Genomic DNA, 23,677 nt, shown 5'->3' on the forward strand with positions numbered 1-23,677 from the left:
CCTTCAAATCAGGAACATGGGCTCATGTTCTGGATTTACTCAGCAATGTTATCCACAACTCAGTAACCCTGCTTGTGCTCTGGTCACTGTGTGGATTTCTACAGCTAAATCAGTGTTTAGTTTTTTTAAAGGCAACCAGATGGTTCATTTTGACAAAAATGTGTAGGCCAGAAGGGGATTTAGAGTAATGTCTTTCATAAGGGTTCTAGATAATATCCTCATCTACAAGAAGAGCCATGCACACAACCATATGCAGTAGTCCCATAAATACTCATATCTGGAACATAATAAGAAACCCAAACCACCATATCTGACTTACTCTAGTCAGAGCCCGTGCATTTTGGATCCATAGAGGGCATTACAAGAGCTGATATTAACTACTTCTACTATACGCTCTACTGTTTGATTTGTACACGTGGTTTGTTTAATAAAATACAATAAACACCATAAAAAAGTAATAAAATATCCATACATTGTAAACACAATAAAATGTATTTGATTATATACGTGATATAAACAGTTAGGTATGTAAGTATTTGGACAATGAAACAATTTTTGGAGTTTTGCCTACGTACACCACCACAATGTATTTGAAACGAAGCCATCAAGATTTGATTGATGTGTAGACTTTAATTCAAGGGATTTAACGAAAATATCACAGTAACCTTCTGGGAATTACAGCCATTTTTACATATAGTACCTAATTTTCAGAGGCTCAAATGTAATTGGACAAACCAACATAATGATGAAAATAAGGATTATTTTTAACACTTGGATGAAAACCCTTTGCATTCAATGACTCCCTGAAGTCATGAACCCATGGACGTCATCAAATGCTGTGTTTCCCCCCCTGAGATGCTTTGCCAGGCCTTTACTGCAGCTGCCCTCAGTTGCTGCTTTTTTGTTGGTCTTTCTACCCTCAGTTTTGTCTTCAGTAAGTGAAAGCATGCTCAGTTGAGTTGAGGTCACGTGACTGACTTGGACATTGAAGAATATTCCATTTCTTTGCCTTGAGAAGCTCTTGGGTTGCTTTCGCAGCATGATTTGGGTCATTATCCATCTGTACTGTGAATCACCATCCTATCAGTTTTGCAGCATTTGGCTGAATCTGAGCAGATAGTAGAGCCCTGTACACTTCAGAATTCACCCTGCTACTTCTATCAGCAGTCACATCATCAATAAACACCAGTGACCCAGTTCCATGTGCAGCAATACATGCCCATGCCATAACACTCCCGCCACCACATTTGACAGATGATGTGGTTTGCTTTGGATCATGAGCCATTCCTTTCCTTCTCCATACTCTTTTCTTCTCATCATTCTGGTACAAGTTAATCTTGGTTTCATCTGTCCACAAAATCTTGTTCCAGAACTGGGCAGGCTTTTTAAGATGTTTTCCGGGAAAAGTCTAATCTGGCCTTTCTGCTCTCGGGTGTTACCAGTGGTTCGCACCTTGTGGTAAACCCTCTGTATTTACATTCATGAAGGCGTCTCTTGATTGTGGGCTATGAAAATGATACGCCAACCTCCTCCAGACTATTCTTGACATGGATAGATGTTGTGAAGGGGTTTTTCGTCACCAAGGAAAGAAGTCTTTGATCATCCACATTAGTTTTTTTCTGTGGTCTTCCAGGCCCTTTGGCCTTTTGTCTGATAGGTTTTTTTTTGTTTTTTTTCAGCCTAATGATGGCCTCCTTCATTTGCATTGACACTTCTTTGGACCGCAAATAAGAGTTTCCATGAACAGCTACCAAATGCAAATTCAAGTCAACTCTCAATTACTTCTGAGCCTCTGAAAATGAGGAACTATGTATAAAAATGGCTTTAAATCCTAAACTGTTCATGCAATATTTTTGTTAAACCCATTGAATTATACCTGGAAGTCAACACTTCAATCACATCTTGATGGCTTTGCTTCAAATCCATTGTGGTGGTATACAGAGGCAAAATGACAGAAATTGCATCACTGTCCAAATACTTAATTAAATACCTAATTAAATATTGGGACAAGCCTGTAGCCGCTTTTGCATCATCCCTTGCTTAGAAATTATGCTACAAATAATCTCCATTTACCTTCTTTTCCTTCTCTTTAGAATGTTATGTAATATTTTGTACTCTAGTGTGTTCATGCTCAGTGTTTGTGTGTGTGTGTGTGTGTGTGTGTGTGTGTGTGTGTGTGTGTGTGTGTGTGTGTGTGTGTGTGTGTGTGCGAGCCTGTGTGTGAGATCAAAGCAGAATGAATGCCAGGGTACACAGAAACCTGTGCTGAGAGTGAAATCAGGAGTGGGGGTAAAAAAATATTTGAGGCTGATTGAAAGCAGATGATAAGTGTGTGTGTGTGCATGTGTGTGTGTGTGTGTGTGTATGTTGCAAAGTGAATCAGCTGCTCTGTAAGAGCACCTTGCTATGTTGGATGTCACAGGATGAAAAGAGTTCACAACTAACAGGATGTTAACGTCATTAGCCTGAGGCAACAGGAACAGACAGATCTTCACAGTCACATTTCCTTGTTATCACTCTTTTGGTCTAATTTTGTGAGTGAGGATGACATTTGTTTTTCGCAGGTACAGCTGGTTACTTTCAGCACACGGGTCCTGTGGGAGGGAACAGGGAGGGGGAGGAGGAGTGGGCTGTCCACATAAATCATCCCAGAGTGGAGACACGTTTTGCTGGAGCTGACCCAGAAAAGTGATTTTTTTCCCCCATCATGAGCTCACTCTGCAGAAACCTCAGCATCAAACTCTCGCGGTGCTTTGCGTGCTCTCGCTACATCTCTCCCAAGATAAAAAAAAAAAAAAAAAAAAAGAAAAAAAAGGGGAATCGCATCACGGGCAGGCTCAGCTGACGCGGCGCTGGTTGAAGCTGCCGTGCTCAAAAAGAGGTAAGAAGGTGGGGTTTTTTTGTTTTGTTTTTTAACCTGTCTTTCTTACTATTATCAACAAATCATAAAAGTAACGTAACATTTCACCCCTCGCTAGCAACAGCATTTTTTTGTTTGTTTTTTTTTGTTTTTGCACGCACCTCTGCTCCAGCACTGAAGCATTAGGCTACCCTGACACCTAGATGCCCCTAGGCACGCTGGCAGCGTAGATCGATGGAACCACAGGCTGTGCGGAAGCTCGTTGTTTTCTCTCACTCCTCTTCATTATCCCCACGTAAATGGGACTTACGGCTCCACGCGACGCTGTAGCGAAAGCTTTCACCGGCGTGAGGAACAGCCCGTTCCCGCGGCGCTGCCCGTCAAAGGGCTACATTGTGTCCGGTCTGGCATCCGCTGGCGGCTGCAGCGGACAGGACGGTGTGATTTATCCGCCGTCGGGTGAGCGCAGGCTGCTCGGTTGCTTTTATGGCTTTATCTGTTGGTTTCCCGGCTGCCTTGACACCGCTGGTGGGGAACAAAATGCATGTAGGTGAGCTCTGAAGCAACTAACCACCAATATATATTGATTAATAGCCGCTCGCATGACTTAAAATTGCACTGAGACTTGACATGATCTAGACACTGAGAGAGTAAAACGTCCAGAAATGTATGTCAACACAGAAAGGTGCGCGAAACGTGGACTAAGAAATTTAAAGGGTGGCTTCTCCTCTATATCCAAAAATATTGATTGAATGCTTCAGCCTACTGTCCGTAACCATAGTAGACGGTAATGGAACCTATTGAGATTTTTAGTAGCAACACCCTACTGTAAAAATACTCCATTACAAGTTTGCAATTTTTTTTTTTTAGCAAAATATGCATCAACTATCAAAAGTCTAAAAGTATTCAATCCAGAAACAATTCCCCTTTGAGTGTTACATTTATAATATTATATTATACGTGTTAATATGTAAATAACACATTACAATTGTAGTTCATTGAGGTTGAGCTAATTGTAGCTAATTAATATGCTGTTTAATCTATAACAGTACATCACTTTTTACAAGGTCATCATTTGTTTTTATGTAGAACCTTCATTTTTAAAGTAAAAAGTGCAGTATTTACCTCTGAAATGTATTGGAGTAGAAGTATAAATTAGTATGAAATGGAACTACTCACTACCTAAAAACTGTACTCAAGTAGATGTACTTTGTTATACTCCATTACTAACAGAGGTTCTTAATATTTGTTGCCCCTAATATGTCTGATACGATATACGGTGCACTCTGAGAGTATTCAGACATTTTGTTATGTTGCAGCCTTATGCTGAAATCGTAGAAATTCATTTTTTCCCTCATCAATCTACACTCAATACCCCATAACGACAAATTGAAAACAGAATTATAGAAATTTTTTGCAAATTTATTATAAAGGAAAAACTGAAATATCAAAAAATCATTCAGACCCTTTGCTATGACACTTGAAATTTAGCTCAAGTGCCTCCCAATACTCTTGATCATTTTTGAGATGTTCCTAAACCTTCACTGGAGTCCACCTGTGGTAAATTCAATTGATTGGACATGATTTGGAAAGGCACACGGCTGTCTATATAAGGTCTCAAGGGTGACAGTGTATATCAGAGCAAAAACCAAGCCCTGAGGTTGAAAGAAATGCCTGCAGAGGTCAGAGACAGGATTGTATTGAGGCACAGATCTGGGGAGGGCTAGCAACCTGGCCAAACCGGGCCTAGGTAAGAGACGTGATGAAGAACCCGATGGTACCGCTGGCTGAGCTCCAGAGATCCAGTGTGGAGATGGGAGAAACAGGGAGAAATCACTGCAGCACTCCACCGATCTGGCTTTATGGCAGATTGGCCATGCGGAAGCCTCTCCTCAGTGAAAGACACATGAAAGCCACTTGGAGTTTGCAAAAAAAAAAAACACCGAAAGGACCCTGAGACTGTCAAAAACAGGCTTGTCTTCTCCTGATGAAACCAAGATTGAACAGTTTGACCTCAAATCTAAGCATCATGTCTGGAGGAAACCAAGCACTGCTCATCACCTGCCCACTACCAGCCCAAGGGTGAATCTTGGCAGTGACGGCATCATGCTGTGGGGGTGGTTTTGTGGCACGGACAGGAAGACTGGTCAGGGTTGAGGGAAAGCTGAACAGAGCAAAGAACAGAGATATCTTTATTGAAAACCTGGTCCAGAGCACATAGGACCTCAGACTGGGCTGAAGCTTCAAAACAGGACAATGGCCCTAATCATAAAGCCAAGATAGTGCAGCACTGGCTAAGGGACAATTCTGCAAATGTCCTTGAGTGGCCCAGCCAGAGCCCTGAGTTGAACCCCATCAAACATCTCTGGAGAGACATAAAAATGGCTCTCCACCGCCGGTCCCCATCTAACCTGACAGGGCTTGATAAGATCTGCAGAGGAGAATGGCAGAAAATCCCCAAACCAAGGTGTGCAAAGCTTGTCGTGTCAGACTCGAGGCCATAATTGCTGCCGAATGTGCTTCAACTAAGTACTGATTAAAAGGTCTGAATACTTGTGTCAAGGTGATATTCCAGTTTTTCCTTTTTAATAAATTTGCAAAAATTTATGTAATTCTGTTTTCACTTTGTCATTATGGGGTATTGAGTGTAGATTGATGAGGGAATAAATGTATTTCAACGATTTCAGCATAACGCCGCAACATAACGAAATGTGAAAAAGTGAAGGGGTCTGAAAACTTTCTGAATGCACTGTACATTAGAGGATGGCAGATAATTTGTTGGTGTGAAGAGACGAAGAGGATTGGAGAGGGGAATAATAATTTTCAATGTCAAGGGTCCCCTCTTAGCTTCAGGAAAGAGGAAATAATATGAGGACTGTTGCATGAGAGCTCCAAATTTAGAGCTCTGTGGGAATGGAAAAGCGACGCCCTTTGACTTTTAAACTCAACAGGAAGGAAAATATAGCCCAGAGATAAAGTGTAATTAAGAAACATTGATTGTGATCAAGATAAGCCACAGGTAGAACAGACACTGTGTATTTATTTTTCCAGACTACTTTAGGCAATCTTTCTGCAGCTCTACACAGAGCAATAGACTATTTTTTGAACTGCATGTGCACAGTGAGCTTCAGTGTGTTTTTGTACACACAGCATGTATCTTGGTTGGGTGTGTAAAATATTTGCTACTGGCCCTCTTTCAAAGGTTACCAACATAGGGGCTTTTATTACTGCAGGATTGCTCAGTATTAAAGTATGCCAACGATGTACCATAATTCATAGGAAGCCTGGTATGGGTACAGCGGGATACTTGTGCAGTGCAAAACGTATTACTTTATAATATGAAGAGCCCCCGGAATGCAGATATTTGACAGCCACTTGTGATTTTACTGCTGGGAGTGGGTGTCAGGTCAACTCTGAGAGGTGAAGGAAAAATTCAGTGCATGCCTTGTCAAAAATTGAGCTCAATAAACTGTCAGACTCCCTGTCTTTGCTCTAATTTTCAAGCTTTTTTTTCAAGCTCAGAAGAGCAAGCGTACCTTGCTCGCATGAAAGATTTTTGCCAAAATCTGTATGCTTTTTGTAAGTGTGATACTCTACATAGGTACTTGAATAAGGAGGGATTTAAAATGGCAAGGAATTCAGCAACACCCTTAAGCACTTAAATATTAAATCCCCAAGTGTTGATTTACAACCTTGGTCTATTATTATGATTTACATTTAACTCGGTTTGCTATTAAAGTGTCTTTGTTCTCTATACTGCCACATTCTCTACTTTTGTGTTAGCTTATGTGTCTGTCAGTGTTTCTGCATGCTCAAATGTCCTTAAAAATTCCAGAGTAATTCAGTGTTTTGACTGAATAAAGTCTTTTTGGTGTCAATATGCTAGCCAACGATAAGACAGGCACATAATCTGATTTCAGAAATGGGAGTGGTTCCCCAAGAAAGATAGAATACATAATGGTGGTCTTCTCCCTCTCTGTGTTGTCTCTGTCTGCAGGGTGCGGCAGGCATGGAGCAGAGGTGAGTGTTAATCCATGGATGGCCAGTTACACTGCTGTACACCAGACTCCTGCAGTGCACCAGCATCATGATAAACCCAATCCTATCACAGACTCTGCTATAGCTGCTGTTTATTTATCACCATGGTGAGAGAGAGGACCTTGACTCTGTTGCCATGGTGACCCTGTAGCAAAAGCCCTGGCGATCACACAAAAAGATCCAGGGGACTATTTCAATCTGCTGCCATGGTGTTGCTGTAGAGATGCCCTGTATAGTCATAAGTCTGTTGCTATGGTGATCCTGTAGCAAAGCAATTGTCACTATGGGAACGTCCAGGATGTTCCGCATTTTTGTTGTCCTGGGCTCGGCCTTCATGATCCTTCTCATCATCATCTACTGGGATGATGTCGGAGCCTCTCATCTATATTTGCACACTCCAGTCTCGCCGGGCCCCAAAATCCCACATCCCCCTCCCCAGCAGCGGCCTCAGACTTCCCGAAGCCCGTCCTTCCTGTCCGACATTGATGCCTTCGTTAACCAGTTCTTAGAACCAGGAACTGGGGAGCCCACAGACCCCGCCCCTGTTGACACAAGCAACCAATCAGAGAAAGCAGAAGAGCGGTATATACCACGGCAGGAGTGGAAGATTCACCTGTCACCAGTGGCAGCAGAGCTCCGCGAGAGACAGGTTAATATCTGAAATTATTATTATTACTATTATTGTTAATATAATCAATAGTAGTTGTAGTAAATGTTTAATGGGCCTTTTTATCTGGGACATTTTGATAGGTCATAGTAGGAAAATGACAGGTGTAACTAATACAATGAATAATCTCAGTGTTCCATTTATGGCAGGAGCCAGTTTCATGCTCGTTCCCAGGCACGGCATTATAGGACATTTAAACAGAACAGAGCCATCATTTATGTGAATGGTTTCATTTGTGCATTTCCTGCTACGACAAGTCAATTGCTCACTTGGTACTCACATGCAGAACAATCACATATCTGAATCCTGACTGGTTGACAGCAGCAGGTCCTCTGATTCACGTAATGTGAACCTAATACTGCATACCCATGGTATTGGAAGGATTTGTACAAACGTTAATTGAAAGGGGCCAATCGAGACTAAAATCATTTGTGTTTATGGACTGGAGTGGGCTTTACAGCCTTGTAATATTGATTGATTTTTGGAACTTGGAATAATTTGAAAATAAACTGAATTAGGGTTCTTTATGTCTTTCTTTCTTTTTACTAGTGCTGATACCTGCTATTTGGTACCAATATCAATCAAAATATTGGCCGTACTTTACAAAAATTATAAGCACACACAAGCAGTAGTACAAGAAGTTTGCTAAAATAAAATACAGTTTAAAATTATTTTAAGACCCTACCCTTTTGTCTATTTAGGCTCCTTCTGTGTTTGATTGACACCTCAGTGACCCTGCTATTAGTTTTGCTGCACCTGTTTGGGTGGGAGAAGTTGCCCCTTTTATCAAGTGTGTGAACTTCATGTAATTCCAGTGTAGCTCCACCCAGTAAGAAGGAAGACGAATCTGACATTATTTGATACCACCACCCAGTACCCATCCATTTATATGTACATAAAAGAGTGAGGAGTGCTGAATTCCTGAATGTCTCCTTTATTTTGTTATTATCTAATTTATCTGTGTACATTTGTTTAGGAATAAAAAGAACAATATCTGTTCAGAACCTTCATATCATTTTAGTTGGTAATAATAAAGTTGTGTGTGTTAATTCAAATGGACTAACCAGGAGCAGCGGCGGAGGTTACTTCAGGAGATGTGTGCTAATGACAGTGTGGTGTTTCCTGGGAAAAACCGTTCATTTGATGACATTCCCAACAAGGAGCTGGATCACCTCATCGTGGATGACAGGCATGGTATTATCTACTGCTATGTGCCTAAGGTACGCCAACATCTGCACTGTGTTACTGCTTTGTTTGAATCCAATACATCAAATGAGAGCTGAAGCACTCGGCTGTGGTTTTTCATGCGATACAAGCAGACTCAGTTACAGTATGTCTATGTTCTGTCCCATCAGTGAACACACTTCTACACAAATGCTACTGTTTTTATGCCTTTGTGGGTCTATTAGTTTTTACCTGCTTTACTGTGAAAACTTTAGACTTTACTTTTTACCCTAACTGTATGTGTGCTCTCTGCCCCTCTAAGGTGGCGTGCAGTAACTGGAAGCGGATCATGATAGTCCTCAGTGAGAGCCTGCTCCAGGACGGTGTTCCCCAGAGAGACCCGCTGGCCATCTCCAGGGACCTGGTCCACAACAGCAGCATGCACTTTACCTTTAACAAGTTCTGGAAACGCTATGGCAAGTTCGCAAGGCACCTCATGAAGGTCTGTTAAAATACTTTACTTCATTGTGCACTATATGGTCATAATTATACAAAATGATAAATAAAAAAACACACAACATAGTTCAATCATTAAATGTATTAACTGCTTTAATTATTTGTTAAATAAGTGTTGACTTTTACTTTATTGATGCTTAGGCATGGTTAGGCTTTGTGTCTGGCATCTTCTTCAGATGGTGAAGGCAACTGAAAATAAACAAAGCAACTAATAGGATGTACAAGGACATGACAGATGACTATAGCTTAGAGAAACAATAGTTCTCTCTGTGATTTTTATTGACTTTTTAAAAAAAAAAAAATTTTTAATAAATATTGTGGCCAAAGGCGCACAGTGACACAGCGGAAAACAGGCTGGGTTTCACCTATTTAAGTGACATGTGCATTAGTGGGTTCTGACAATTTTGTGATGGAGAAAATAGTTTGGTGCATTCCACCAACTTACATCTCAAAAAGTAAAACCTATGACCTTGCATGGAAGGAACAGAATTAGAGCTAGCAAATGTGATAATATGATACTGATACCATGATGTGACACAAGTGGTGTTCAGAGGGATCCTTTGCTAGATGTGTCTGCATCAGAAATGTCTGTGAGTAAAATAGCTTTGTGATCTCAGGGCTATTTGGCCAAGGTGTGACACAGAAGAGAGATGCGGCTCCAAAAAGTTGATAATAATTTTGTTTTTATTGTGCAGCTAATGAAACACCAGGAACAAGCAAAATGATAGGAGCCCATGCCAGTCATGCTGTATTAAATGGTTTAGCAGGTGTAACAGTCACTTTGGCACAGTCAAGTTTAAGACAGTTCACCAAAATACCAAACCGTTTTTTCCACCACAAACTGTCAAGCAACATCTTATTAGTTGCTTTGTTTATTATTTTCAGTTGCCTTCACTCCTCAATTAATTGTCCACTATACTGTATGTGTGATAAAAATATGTTATGTGTTAATTTTTTAAGGTGAAGCTGAAGAAGTACACAAAGTTTCTTTTCGTGCGGGACCCCTTTGTACGTCTCATTTCCGCCTACCGGAATAAATTTGAGCTGCGCAACGAGGACTTTTATCGGCGCTTTGCACAGGTCATGCTGCGCCGCTATGCCAAACAGCCGACACCTCCTGCCTCTGTGGATGAGGCGTTCGCTGTGGGTATCCATCCCTCTTTCTCCCACTTCATCCAGTACCTCCTGGACCCCCAGACAGAGAAGGAGATGCCGTTTAATGAGCACTGGCGGCAGGTGTATCGGCTTTGCCATCCATGCCAGATCCAGTATGACTTCGTGGGCCACCTGGAGACAGCAGAAGAGGATGCTGAGCACCTACTCCGCCAGCTGCGGGTGGACAATGTGGTGGAGTTCCCAACCTCCCACAGGAACCTTACAGCCAGCAGCTGGGAGGCCGATTGGTTCAGCACAGTACCTGTGGAGGCACGGAGAGAACTCTACAAGCTGTACGAACCTGACTTCAGGCTTTTTGGCTACGACAGACCAGACTCAATCCTCAACGAGTGACTTAACTTTCTACAAAACATGCCACACAGACAAAATGTTTTTTATGTAATAAAACGATGCTACACTCCAACAACAGTAACACCTCCCTTTGTTCTGGGTTTTGCAGATGTGTTGTCCAGTTTGTCTATTCTACAGTGAATGTGCACATCATTAAGGACACCCACTGCTCTGAGGAAGCACACTAATGAAATGAAGCCAGGTAAAAGCCATAATCCGTTATTGTTTTTCTTTATTAAAACACCAAGATAATGAGAAGCACACAAGGTAGAGTGGGACGGTTGAGATATGGATTGTACAAACAGCAGGTGTCCCTAACATGTTGTACATTCAATGTAGCCTTTAACTCAAAACTCTGTGTTGAGTGTCTTGCACTCCCAACGTTGATGTCACACCGCGCCTGTGATTTGCTCTGTCATGACTAACTGCGATGATCACACAGGCTTCGTAGCAGGATGTTGCAGAGAAGCCTCGCCGAAGTGAGAGCCATACTCCATGTTTACTCCTGTGACATCACAGAAACCCTTTTTGGTTGTGACGTCAACGCAGTGGTTTTGTACATATGGGCGATTAGTTGAAAACAAGGTGTTACTAGATCAGATTAAATGTAGTTTCACTAGAGTGTTAATTGTCAGCTAATTTATTTCACATTGTAAAAGTGCAATGTTATGTTAAACATGAAAGGGATTCTTATGTTGAACACTCGATGAAAATACATAAAGACAGCTGTCAACATCAGAAATAGGTATAATTCTTTTATACCTCATACATAGATAAAGAGGATATTCATATGTTAGATAACACATACTGTTTCACCTCAACAGCAAACCTTCCTGCTTTTTCAGACATCGTTACATTAGGTTTCAGCATGGAGAAGTCCATTGAATTACATTGACAGAATCATTTCTGAAGACATTTTAGCAGCTTACTTTATTTGACAGCTTCAGAGCATTATATATAAATGCCACGTCAGAGCCTCAACATGTAGAAGCACAGAAGCTCCAGTGAACACTAGACTGAGTTGCTGGATTTGTCTCAGCTTGTCTCTGAGGCATAAAACTGGAGAATCAGCCTTCTTTTGATTTCAACTCAGCTGTAGATGCACCGGAGAGACTCTGTGTCTTTAAACAGACAGTTTTCTAAAGGGAACATTTTCTTTTATTGCCTGTTGTTACCATTTTAGTGTTATCATCAGCATTTGGTCATCTTTGTGTTTTCATGCACTGGCTGCAGTTAGTAACACTGTACTATACTAGGTAACCCTAGACACTGCAGCAGTATGTTGCCCCCCCCCTAAATATGATGGGCATTTTTAAGGATAGCATTTTCATTGGATGCAGTGGATCTGAACACATAATTCGAAGCCAATAAAAAGTGTTATCGAGTATTTACAATATTACTGCTCTGTTGTGAAGATACATCACTCCACAGGTTGGGCTGATGCTAACATTTTAAGTACAACTGTAAAGTCAGTGCAAGATGAGTCTATAGTCACTATTAATGTCAGAGATTCCAAGGAAAGGTTTGCTCATGGTTAGAGTCAGGATTAATCACGTCACGATCTGGGCAAGGTTTGGGTCACATGATTTATATGAGAAGAGTGGGATGAGAAGATAGTGCCTTTGGTTGCATACACAGCAAAAACGTATTTTTGTAGAAGGACTTCATTTTTATTTGTAATTTGTAATTTGTATGATTCATGATTCTGTGAGGACTCTTTCAGTGTGCTTTTTAAAGTGGTTGTGTCCAGTGGATTGCTCCGTGTATCATTTACTCTATTGGATTACTGTGTGTTTTGTACTGTATGTGATGTCATGGACATGCTTTGTGCCACATTGTTATACAAATCACTAAGATGAACATGTTCACACACTGTTATCTCACTGCCTTTTGGTGGATTTCTTTTTCTATAAGTGTAGGGTGTTACAGGGGACGCTATATATATATATATATATATATATATATATATATATATATATATATATATATATAGTTTTTTGTTTTTTTTTAATACAACTTGACTTCTAAATGGCCTAGTTCACATCTGAATAGGATGGAATCGTTAAGCCTCAGTGGCTGGTTTTTCCAAAGGTGTGTCATTGTTACAGAAAAACAGGTTTATGCTAAGAAAAAAACATGAAAACACACCTAGTCATCACACACTCCCACCTTACCAGTATTTGGATTGTCAAGTTATTTTCATATCTCTTCTGTATTTTTGTATCTTCTTATATCTTCTTTTATTGTATTTTCTTATGTTACTGTCCATAAGTTTTTCTTTGCTGTTTTTTCTTTCAAAGTGCAAAGAACTAAACTAAAATGGAATCATTTTGTAAGGCAAAAAGAAACTTTATTTATTGGCAGAATAAAACCTACGAGTACATTCTGCTTAAAAATGGGGAAATCAGTCCTAATGGGCCTTTAACAACATTACTGCTTTGAACAGCTTAAATGTTTGTTGAAGCTGCAGTACCAAACCTTGTCCTACATTTTGACCTCATTCCATTTCCTCACATCAAATTGTTAGGCACACCGAAATCTATTTTTGAGATAGATGTTTTTTTGTAAGACATGCATTGTTCTTTCTCCCATTTGTGGAAAAAATTGATAGTATTCATTCAGTTTCATCGGTATTATGGTGTCTTGCATCATCTGGTCTTTGTACAAGAGAAATAAAGGTGGTGGAGCATGATGGAAGAATTATTAGTCTGTCTTTCTGCACATCACTTGTCTCAACTGAATAAAAGAAAAAATATCTATTCTCCGTTTTATATGGTATAATGGCACTATACAATCCATATTAGATAATACTGGCACAAAATGAATATTGACCTGTAATATTAGCATATTATCAGATATTTTCTCAGAGTAAAATTCCACATTATTGTCTCAACACCATGAAACAGAATAGTCCCTCTCTGTAGTGAGGATTGAAATGAAGGACTGGTGGACGTGGGGGAGGGAAATACCTAGAAAACAACATCAGTGGAGCAAAAAAAAGTTATCAGGAAATGCCAAACATTTTTGTAAAAATAAGCGAACTTCTGGATGATTAAGCATGAAAAGTAAACGTGGCTACCACACACATACTGTCTTCACAATATGTCAATGACAGTACAAGAACACACTGTGTATCATATGCGACACACCAAACAACTGTCAACTTTTATAGAGAGCAGAGCATTTTTTTTAATGACACAGCTAAAGCTACAACAGAAAACATTGGCTTTGGTGAGCACCTACCCATGATATCCTTGAGATGTCACTGTGGTCATGTTTATTGAAATCTTCAAGGCAACATCTCTAATAGTCAGAGTAGACAGATGAAGCTGTGAGAGCAGCAAGCTCCACAGCATGGACGTGATCCCACACTGGCTTCCCATCCACCAATGCTGCCAAAGGTCTTTGCCCTGTTGGATGAATGTTTTTTTCCATGCACCACTTGGGTGCCTCAATCAATAGAACTACCTTAACTGACCTTAAAGAAATATTTTGACATTTTGGGAAATAAGCTTATTTAATTTCTTGCTGAGAGTAAGAGAAGAGCGATACCACCCTCATGTCTGTATGGTAGATATCTAGCCGGAGCCAGGAACACGTAGCCTCGCTCTCAAAAGTAATAAAATCTGATTACCACCTTTATAGCTCATTGTTTAATCTGTACAGAAACAATTTGTGGTGGACTATTTCTTGGCCAGAATAAACCTTCCGGTAGTCTCCTCCCAGGTGCTAGTTAGGGGACCTAGTTATGTTTGGAGAGCCAGGCTAAGTATTTCCCCCATTTTCCAGTCTTAATGCTAAACTAAGATAACTCTCTACTGCCTGTAATCTGGCTGTAGCCTTACATATAATGGACAGATATCAATCTCGTCACCCAACTCTCAGCAGGAAAGTGAATTAGCACATTTCCCAATAATGTCAAATTATTGCTTTTACAATTCTACCTTGATTTCAGATTGAACTGACACAAATTTGTATCTCATACTATCAGAAACAACTGTATAACCTTACAGTAAATCAAAACATATCAAACGCATTGCAGAACTGCATTCATCAACTAGCGGGCAGTCAAAGCAGTAACTAGAGGGCAGATATGTAGCCACCATCATATTGGTGGCTTTTAGAGGTATCGGTCATGGTAAACAGCAATATAGGCCTTCAAATAAACCAACACTGAAGTGCATTTTCTTCGTTTTATTTCGAAGATTTTTACCAGAAGTGTGACTGCTGAGGCTGACATGAGAGCATTTAAAATAGTGAGTGTTCACTGCCCTCCAGCAAGTCACAGTAAGGAACTACATTCAGTCCAGGGCTAAAACACAATTTTAATGCCAGTGTAATTATTAGTGTGCTTACTACAATTAGCAACAGTGTTATAATATTGTAATGATTGCATTACAATTAACGACAGTCTTATAATATTTTAATGACGGCATTACAATTAACGATAGTGTTATAATATTGTAATGACTGCATCAACCACGAGAATTTCTGGTGAAAACTGTTTCTGCCTTTGCTATGGAGCTTAATCATGAGTGTTTACTACCCTCCAATGTTCAAGGCAAGACAAGTCAAGGTGGATATGATACCCTAGTCATACGTCCAGTCAATAGGCTACCTTCAAAATAAATTTTAAATACTAAAGGGAAGCAAACAGAAATGACTAAGAAATTGTCATATTCTTTGTTCTTTTGTTTGTTTTTGTTCTTTGTTCTTTTGTTCGCAGTTAGAAAGTGTAACTCATATTTATACTTACTATTGTTCTTTTGGAGTATCAATAATGGTATTAATAATTATTCTGATGTGTTCTATTACATTAATAATGGCATTTGAAGTCATGTTAGTACTAATGTTCATAATATAACAGATATTTGTGGATTGACAGTTGACATCACTGTATTTCATTATACAGTATATTATTTATTAATGATATCAGTTATATTTTTGACTCACCAGATGGCCTATTACTTCTTTATGTCACATTGGGCTTTACAGTATATGTACAATGCACTGTTAAAATGTACCTTCATTCACTTTGTATTTACATGATACTATAATAAAAAGGCAGGGAGAGAAGGAATGTTCAGCACAAATCATTCAATTACACTTTAAAGTAAAACATCATTCAGTCCATATCATAGCAGAGTTAGTTCATCTTACTGGGGGAGAACTTTATGCTTCCTGTAGAAACTGCAGTTTCACAAACTCAAATAGACTCCAAATTGCCATTTTAGTCCATACACAGCAAAAGTTCAGTTAGCACCGTGTTTTAGCACCAAATACAAAACTCATATTACCAATGTTTCTGTTCACTCACTAAGAGTGACAATGATAAATATCAGAAATCTTTCAGTTTTAATATTCTGTCACTGAAAGAAAACAGATTGTAGATTATGCATGACAAATTATGTCTTTTAAAATCAATTATTTTATTACGCTGTCGGATTGAACATCTGTAAAATACTATCTTTATTGCATTCAGTTTTACACTGGGTTGACAAGGGAACATTAGTGGTTCTTGTTTGGCATTTTGGAATATACGCTTATCAATGTTTTTGCTAAGAGTAAGATGTGAAGATTGATACCATCCTCATGCCTGTATGCTAAATGTAAAGTTACAACTAGCAGCCGGTTACCTTATTTTAGCATAAAGAATGGAAACAGGGGGAAACGGTATCTGAAGGTTACAAAATCCAGCCAGCACCTCCAAATCTCACCAATTAACATGTTAAGTCTTGTTTGTTCAATTTGTACAAAACCAAAGCATAAAAACAACAATTTACTGTTTTACTCAGGGGTTACGCGCCAGAGTATTTCTGGGGCAGGACCAATCACTGCTCCCGACCAAAAAATAATCCAGCACATTACCCGCCAGTAAGATAATGAATTGTTGTTTTTACCATTTGGTTTTGTAAGCATTAAACAACCAAGATATAACATGATCATTAGTGAGCTTTAAAGGTTCTGGTAGGTGGATTTTGTTACCCTTGGACAGAGCCAGGCTAGCTGTTTCCACCTGTTTCCAGTCTTTGTGCTAAGCTAAACTAACCAGCTGCTAGCTTATTATTTACCGTACAGGGGTGTGAGTTGATTCAATCTTCTCATCTAACTTTTGCCAAGAGAGGTGAATGACTGTGGTTTCCAAAATATTGAATTATTCCTTTAATGACGGGAGACTTCTTTTTTTGTTGTTATGACATCTAACCAGTATAAAGAGAATGAATCCACTATATATAGTTTCAAAATTCTGCCACTTTCCCACTTAGGGGAACTATGTATTCAGTCTACTCCCCATTCTCTCAAAGAGGTATCTTATTCATTTTTCCTCCACGCTAGATTTGATGAGGTATCCACTGAAAGTGATATAGACATCTACATCATCACTGTAAATCGCATTCTCCCTCTCCCTCTTGTACAGTCGGACCCACACCTCGTCGTTCAGCTCCAGCTCCAGCATCAGGCTCTGACTCTGCATGATGGAGCGGTCACTGGGCTGGGCATACACGATGGCCTGCTCTTTCTCATTCTGCATGATGTGTAGATATGTCTCCTTGAAGTTCCACGTGTGAATGTTGACGTTGAAGAAGTAGATTCCCGGGATGTGACAGAGGAACTTCCCCTTGAACATGTCGAAGTGGCTGTCAAGGTTGACAAAGACAGTGTCAAACACCAGCGCTTGGTAAGACTCCAGGCTGTGGAGGGATTTGCGACGGCCAACAGAGAAGGCAGAGTATTGGACTTTGCAGGGTTCTCCTGGAAGACCCGCCTGGCCCTTGGTGCCTTTTGAGCCCATGGGCCCTATGGAGCCCGGAGGCCCTTCATGTCCAGCTTTACCTGGTGTTCCTCTGTCGCCACGTTCTCCTTTTTCACCTACAAAGAGTGATATTAGTCATACTTCTTTATAATATTAGAGAGAAAGAAATTATATACAGTATAAGCTTACGAAGAGACAGAAGGAAAGAATAAAATGTGAAAAGTGGCTGATACTTGACCACTTAGCCACCAAAGATACATTTTCTCCCTGGTTCAGTTCAATTCAAGATAACATGTTTTTGGGGTCAATAGTTGGTGACAAAAATTGGGACTTTCTTTAAACTATATATATACAGTATATAACTGTCAAGACACTCAGAGACACTAGACCTAGTGTGGAGTTGTCATTGGTTAAATGTCCAACGACCTGGATGACTTCATGTCTAGAAAAAGAGCTGAACACTTTTTGTTTGCTGTGTTTGGAAATTTTATTCAAATTCACATAAAGAAAATTCTGTGAGTTTGACAAACAAGACTCCTTCTCAGATTTTTTCTCCATTTCAAAAAGATGAATCCCAAGGTTTAGAAAGTCCTCGGTTCCTCCAAATTATGACATTTAAAAAAACAAACAAATAAACAAAAACAAAAAAAACCCAATGACAACAACATGTTTTCCTTCAAATGAGTAAGTTTGGTGTCTGGTAAAACATGATCTAAGAGAGCAGCAGCCTTGGAAGAATTATTTGGTGAAGCAATGTTGTTGAACCCGTTTGAATGATGAAGAAAGGTAATACCCAGGTACCCAGTCTGTATATTGAAAGTAAAACCAGTACAGCCTGCCATCCCTTGTGCTGTCTTTAAACCTTATAGGAAAGTAATATCGAATATTTTTGCTGTAATGTGGTTTAAACCTTGTAAAACCAGTGTGTGTGAATGTCTAAAGCAGCATGAGACAACTGAGAGTTGTCCTTTGAGTACCTTTGAGGATGGTCATGTTGATGTAGGTGCGGACCTCTGGAACATGGCTGAATCCTCTTGTGGGTGGCTGGGCTCCGCTGCCCTCTGCTGGCTCCAGGTGATCACAGCAGTACTTGCAGAGGGTAGGAGGAGCACTTGGGGGAGGCACCAGGGCCACCGGGGAGGAGAGTGACAGAATGAGGAGGACACACAACATGGCTGTGCCTGGAGTAAGAGCAGATGATTGGAAGAGCCTCAAAGTTTTAGATGGTTTAGTTTTGAGTTTGTGAGCATTTGTGCGGGATCCTGGTGACTTGGCAATTTATTTTACTTGACGAACTGCGAGTTGATCTGCATTAGTGCTACAGTAATCGGAAGTTCCCCCATTTAAAGTAAAGGATCTGTGTGCACCTTCCAGGTTACTGAATACTAGGAGGCAGGGTGTTCCACAACGTTTAATAGCCAGTAGTCATTAGTTAAGATAAATAAAGGTGGTAAATCCTCTTATGTAAATTGGTAGCTGCATGAGTAGTGAAGGCAAATCATTCAATTTATCAAACATAGCCGAAATATCAGTTGTTGAGCAGCTGCTAAGAAAATGAGATCATTGGGAAAGAGCAAGAGGAATCTTCAATCCTGAGCCAGAGAAAAATGTTATTTCCCCCAGAAGAAGAATCAAGCGTCAGGAATTGTGGTGAAACAAAAGAGTCAAGCATTTTTGCAACAAAACCAGCATATTTCTTTATAATTTGGCCCTGCATTGAAAGTGGCATTTCCCTGGATGTTTAAATGAAATTCTATAGAAGATTTCCATACATACATACATGTCCAAAGGGCTGGCTCTGAGAGGTCAAATGGTCAAATGATGCCTCAAAGACTCACTAATGTGCGTCTTATCCGAATCCCGAAAGTAAAGAAAATAACATAATAATGGGTTAGGGCAGGGCTACAAGGATCATAAATCCCCTGAAAAATTACCCAGCAGACCGCCCGTAGTTTGTCAACAATTAGCTCAGGAAGCATGATTCCTCGGTGTATTTAACCCAAAGATAGTCAGTGGAGTCTTCAGACAAGACAGCCAAGCTGAGAATGTTTCAGCGGAAAAGTGATGGCTGTCTGCCTGAATCAAGTGATCAGCCAGACTCTGTGTACCGTAACAGGAACTTTGTGTGCTGCTGTGTATATATAGGACAGCTGGATCCATACTGACAGTTGCATCCTGAACACGTGACTGGACATACAGATGCTCCGTAAAAGTCCACACGCACACAGATACTATACATGTTAAAAACTTCATTTACGATTAAAGTTTTCATATTATGATCAAAAGTTTTTTGGACTGATGGTGTTTCTTGGCAACGCAACTCCGATCAAGCAGTCTGGAATCATTTTTCAGTCACGTGCTTTTTACTGATTGTGTTGGGAAGGAGCATAGAAACAGACAACTTTAAACCAGTGACACTAGTTGCTCTATTCTTTGTTTGAAGGGACTGTTAATATTTCTTGTTTTGTAAAGTAAATAAAGCAACTACAAAGAGACACAGACTACCTACAAAGACACAAAATAACCACAAAGAGACACCGAAAGACTACAAAGAGACACAGAATGAATAAAAACAGACAGAACAACTACAAAGAGACACAATATGAGGAGAAACAACATGGATGTGTCTTTTGCAGTTGTTTTGCGTCTTTTTCAGTCTGGGTGTCTGGGTCCTACGTAAAAGAGGTGGGGGGCCTTTTTCATGTCTCTGTCCAGGGGCCCACTGTCTTACTATCCATGCAGTGCCATTTTCTCTCCCTATTCACAAATTGTTTGGAGGCGCTGTTTGGATCTTCTCATTTGCTCTAATGAGATACTGTCATCTGCATACTGTCTGTTTACCATACTTGCAGAGTTGTATGCACCAGCAGAATGTGTGCGTCTGCGTGAGTATTTCCAACAGCAGTTTCGCAGCTGCACAGTGGATATTGAGTGAAAACATTGTTGTTGCTCCTAATGGCGTTTCCTCTCATGTCATTTATCTTGCAGTGAAAATCTGTTGCTTGTGCTAAGGTTCTGTTGAGATTTCCAGACTGAAGCACAGATGGTCATTTAGTGTTTGATATAGCTGGCCCATTCCCTGACCAAGGATATTACATAACTGGTTTTGGTGGAAAAACCCTACTTGAACTGGAAAACCTGTACATCAAATATGTACAATTCTGAATTTTCATTTGTTAATGAACTACTGTCTGGAGGCTTCTGTATACATGTTGATGTATTTTCACTTTAAAAAGGTTTTAAATTGCATATATACACGCGTGAAGTCTACCGTTGTATTTTTATAGTAGCCTATAGGCTTTAAAGTCCACGTTTAGTCAGTACAAGCAGGGATTTCCCACGAGATGCAGACACGAAAACAATATTACTAATGTGGATTTTGCAGATTTGCCATGCGTTAGACTATAGAAGCGAGTTTCTGTATTTGTGGTCTAGTGCGGCCCAGTGCGGGAGCCCGGTCCGGACTCTAACGAGGTCGCAATCAGAAGTTCACCGTTAAATAATCTAAAAAAAGATCCTCACACCGTTGCCGATCGGCGCCCATGCAGCTGTTAGCCGAGATTTTTATCTGAATGGATCTCACCTCGTTCACGTCTCTGCTGCCGCTTCAGTCCGCTGTGGAGACAGTGGACGGAGGAGAGAGAAATTCCTGAGTCAGCACCCCCCCACACACCACCACCACCACTCTCTCTGTCTCTCTGTGCGAGTGAGTTGTGCGATGTGTCCTATAGATCCCTCCTAGTTCCATGCAGCCTCTGGCAACAAGTGTCTGTCCATTCATTCGACAATAAAACCGGCAGCAGCCCTGATTCTGAAGTTACAGAACGGACGCAACTTTTTACAGCTGCTAAAGGCAGGAGATGTGTCGGGTGCAATTCGGGGGGGGGGGTCACTCGCCCCTGGGTCTGTATTTCCGCTGTGCTGATACCCCCCATGTGCAACAGCTGCAAGGAGAGAGAGAGAGAGAGAGAGAGAGAGAGAGAGAGAGAGACCAGTGCAAAAACATGAGAAACGCAGGATGGCGATGGGAAATGGGAGGGATGTCGGTAAGTGACTATAATCTATTTGAAGATCTGGATCAGTAATTTTACTCCTCGGCTTCAGTTTTGCTTTTGGAAAGAGGGAGATGACAGAGAAAATTCAAGACGGAGAGAATTTTCCCCAAAAATCATGGAACTGCTGCCATTCAGCCTCAGATGCTCCTGACAAATCGATGGACCTCCAACACTCCACAGAGTTATGGACCAGAAACCAAACCAAATGAACCTAGCAGTTTTTGTTTTGGTCTCTTTTGTATCTGTAGAATTTCTCAGTCTTACAGCTAAATGGGCCAAACTGAATTTAATCTGTTTGAATTGTGACCCGATAAAGGAATTTGACACTTTGGGAAATACTGTACGCTTAATAGCTTTTTTTTTTTTTTTAAGCAGAGTTAGATGAGAAGGTGGATACCACTCTCATACAACTCTGTTAAATAAAAGGCTACTTCCAGCAGGTTAGTTTAGCATAAAACATAAAACTGAAAAAGGCAACGCATTGTTTTTACACTTCAGGTTTTGTATGGATTAAGCTGCCTAAAAAGATACAGTGGTGTTCAAAAGTCTGAGATGTCTATTTATGGCCTCCAGTCACAGGTTGATGTGAGCAGTGCAACCGAAGTGTAAATGATTCATTTTTAATGTTTTTAGAGATCTTAAGTGGTCAAACTATCCAGTAATTCACCATAAAAAGCATGAGAGAAAACTATTTTCTTATGTCATAATTTGTTAATCTTCCCAAAATATATACTCAGCCATGCGCTCGTCCACCGTACAGTACACACACTAACAACTTAATAATAATAATAATAATAATAAAAAAGGACCTCATTGTCTCTTCCTTCGAGAAGATGCGGTGCTGGGTGAAGCAAGTCCAACTAACTATTTTATGACCCATGTTGCAGTTGTTTGCACATAGAACAGTCAGAGAACAATTGGAGGCGGAGGTAGAATTCGTGCACGTGTAACTTGAACACAGCTGTTGAACATTACTGCCTTTGGATCCCGAGGGTTTAGGTTTCTTAGGCTGTTATGCCATTACATCAGAACATTCCTCTGTTGTTCTGGCCAATCTAAGCTATTGAAATACACATCTACAACAACCTGCTACACGTCATGCTATCTTCCTGTAAATATTTACTATGTTTAGGTATCAGACTCTCTTTTCCCAGTGCAGCTCATAATTCTGTCTTTTCTCTCCATCTACTAATCCTCCGCTGGTGTTCTTTCAGGTGGTATTGTATTTGGAAGCACTGCAATCTTAAATCAGGGGTTTCATGTATCTCTCTTTTTGGCATTCATTTTATGAGCTCGTCTCACAAACAACATATCATTGCACACACCTACAGTAATTCTTCCTCTCTACCTGAACTCAGGTGAACCATTTGCTCTAACACACCTTGGTGTGGTGACTGTATATCTGCTCAGTTTCACAGCTCATAAAGCTGAATGGAGAATTTTGGGGCAGGATTTTTTTTTTTTTTTTTTTTTTTGCCTCACACAACCCAACCGGCAATTTGACCCCTAAACATATTGTTAGTGGCTGACATAATTATGGGGAATTGTATTCAAAGTTAGAAGAGTTGAGCCTTCTCTGCATGCACAGATTTCGGTATCATAAATTACCATGGAGTAAATCTGAACCTGTAATTTATTTTACTATCTTAATGACTTATAATAAGATTATGTAATAATATATAATATGTTCACTACTCACAGCATACTCTGCCCAGCCGGTTGCCCCATAATGCGATATCATTTAACATGGATGGATTTGTTGTTTTTTTTTCTAAATGATGGCAGGAAACAATTCTACAAGCAGGAATGCTTGTTTAAAGCAATAGATGGGATGAGAGTTGATCATAAAGACTGAGACCAATCTCATGTATGTGTGTTAGATATAAGGCTACATCCAGGAGCCAGCTAGCTTAGCTTAGCACAAAGACTGGAAACAGGGGGAAACAGCCAGCCCGGCTCTGTCCAAAGATAACAAACCTTCAAAGTTCCTGTTGCTGTGGTTCAACCTCTTTCACACGTTGGCCCACACCATTCTTTGGTCCCTTGTGGTGGTTTTGACCACTATGCTGTCTCTTCCTCCTGACAGCAGTGGTCTCTGTTTCTACTCCACGTGGTCA

At 40.3% G+C, this 23,677-nt stretch overlaps 2 protein-coding genes across 4 annotated transcripts; one reads left to right on the forward strand and one right to left on the reverse strand.

Annotated features, from left to right (window-relative positions):
* Positions 1-2,784: 2,784 nt before the first annotated feature.
* LOC120785393 (carbohydrate sulfotransferase 12-like) lies at positions 2,785-12,679 on the forward strand. Of its 2 annotated transcripts, none has more exons than XM_040120091.1 (5): positions 2,785-2,881; positions 6,858-7,547; positions 8,633-8,785; positions 9,052-9,231; positions 10,206-12,679. In XM_040120091.1, the coding sequence occupies exons 2-5, from the start codon at positions 7,182-7,184 to the stop codon at positions 10,752-10,754; spliced, it is 1,248 nt and encodes a 415-aa protein (XP_039976025.1). In that variant the 5' UTR covers positions 2,785-2,881; positions 6,858-7,181; the 3' UTR covers positions 10,755-12,679. The 2 variants fall into 2 exon arrangements, with proteins under 2 accessions (XP_039976025.1, XP_039976036.1); XM_040120102.1 differs by having other exon boundaries at positions 2,815-2,889.
* A 2,289-nt stretch (positions 12,680-14,968) lies between these two features.
* On the reverse strand, positions 14,969-21,362 carry c1qtnf6a (C1q and TNF related 6a). Of its 2 annotated transcripts, XM_040123957.1 has the most exons (3): positions 21,089-21,362; positions 18,483-18,686; positions 14,969-17,621 (listed from the first exon to the last, which is right to left on the reverse strand). In XM_040123957.1, exons 2-3 carry the CDS (start codon positions 18,676-18,678, stop codon positions 17,068-17,070), a joined length of 750 nt encoding a protein of 249 aa, XP_039979891.1. In that variant the 5' UTR covers positions 18,679-18,686; positions 21,089-21,362; the 3' UTR covers positions 14,969-17,067. The 2 variants fall into 2 exon arrangements, with proteins under 2 accessions (XP_039979891.1, XP_039979892.1); XM_040123958.1 differs by lacking the exon at positions 21,089-21,362 and having other exon boundaries at positions 18,483-20,023.
* Positions 21,363-23,677: the final 2,315 nt, after the last annotated feature.

This window comes from Xiphias gladius, chromosome 3, assembly GCF_016859285.1.
Source record: "Xiphias gladius isolate SHS-SW01 ecotype Sanya breed wild chromosome 3, ASM1685928v1, whole genome shotgun sequence".
In the NCBI taxonomy this organism is placed as follows: domain Eukaryota; kingdom Metazoa; phylum Chordata; class Actinopteri; order Istiophoriformes; family Xiphiidae; genus Xiphias; species Xiphias gladius.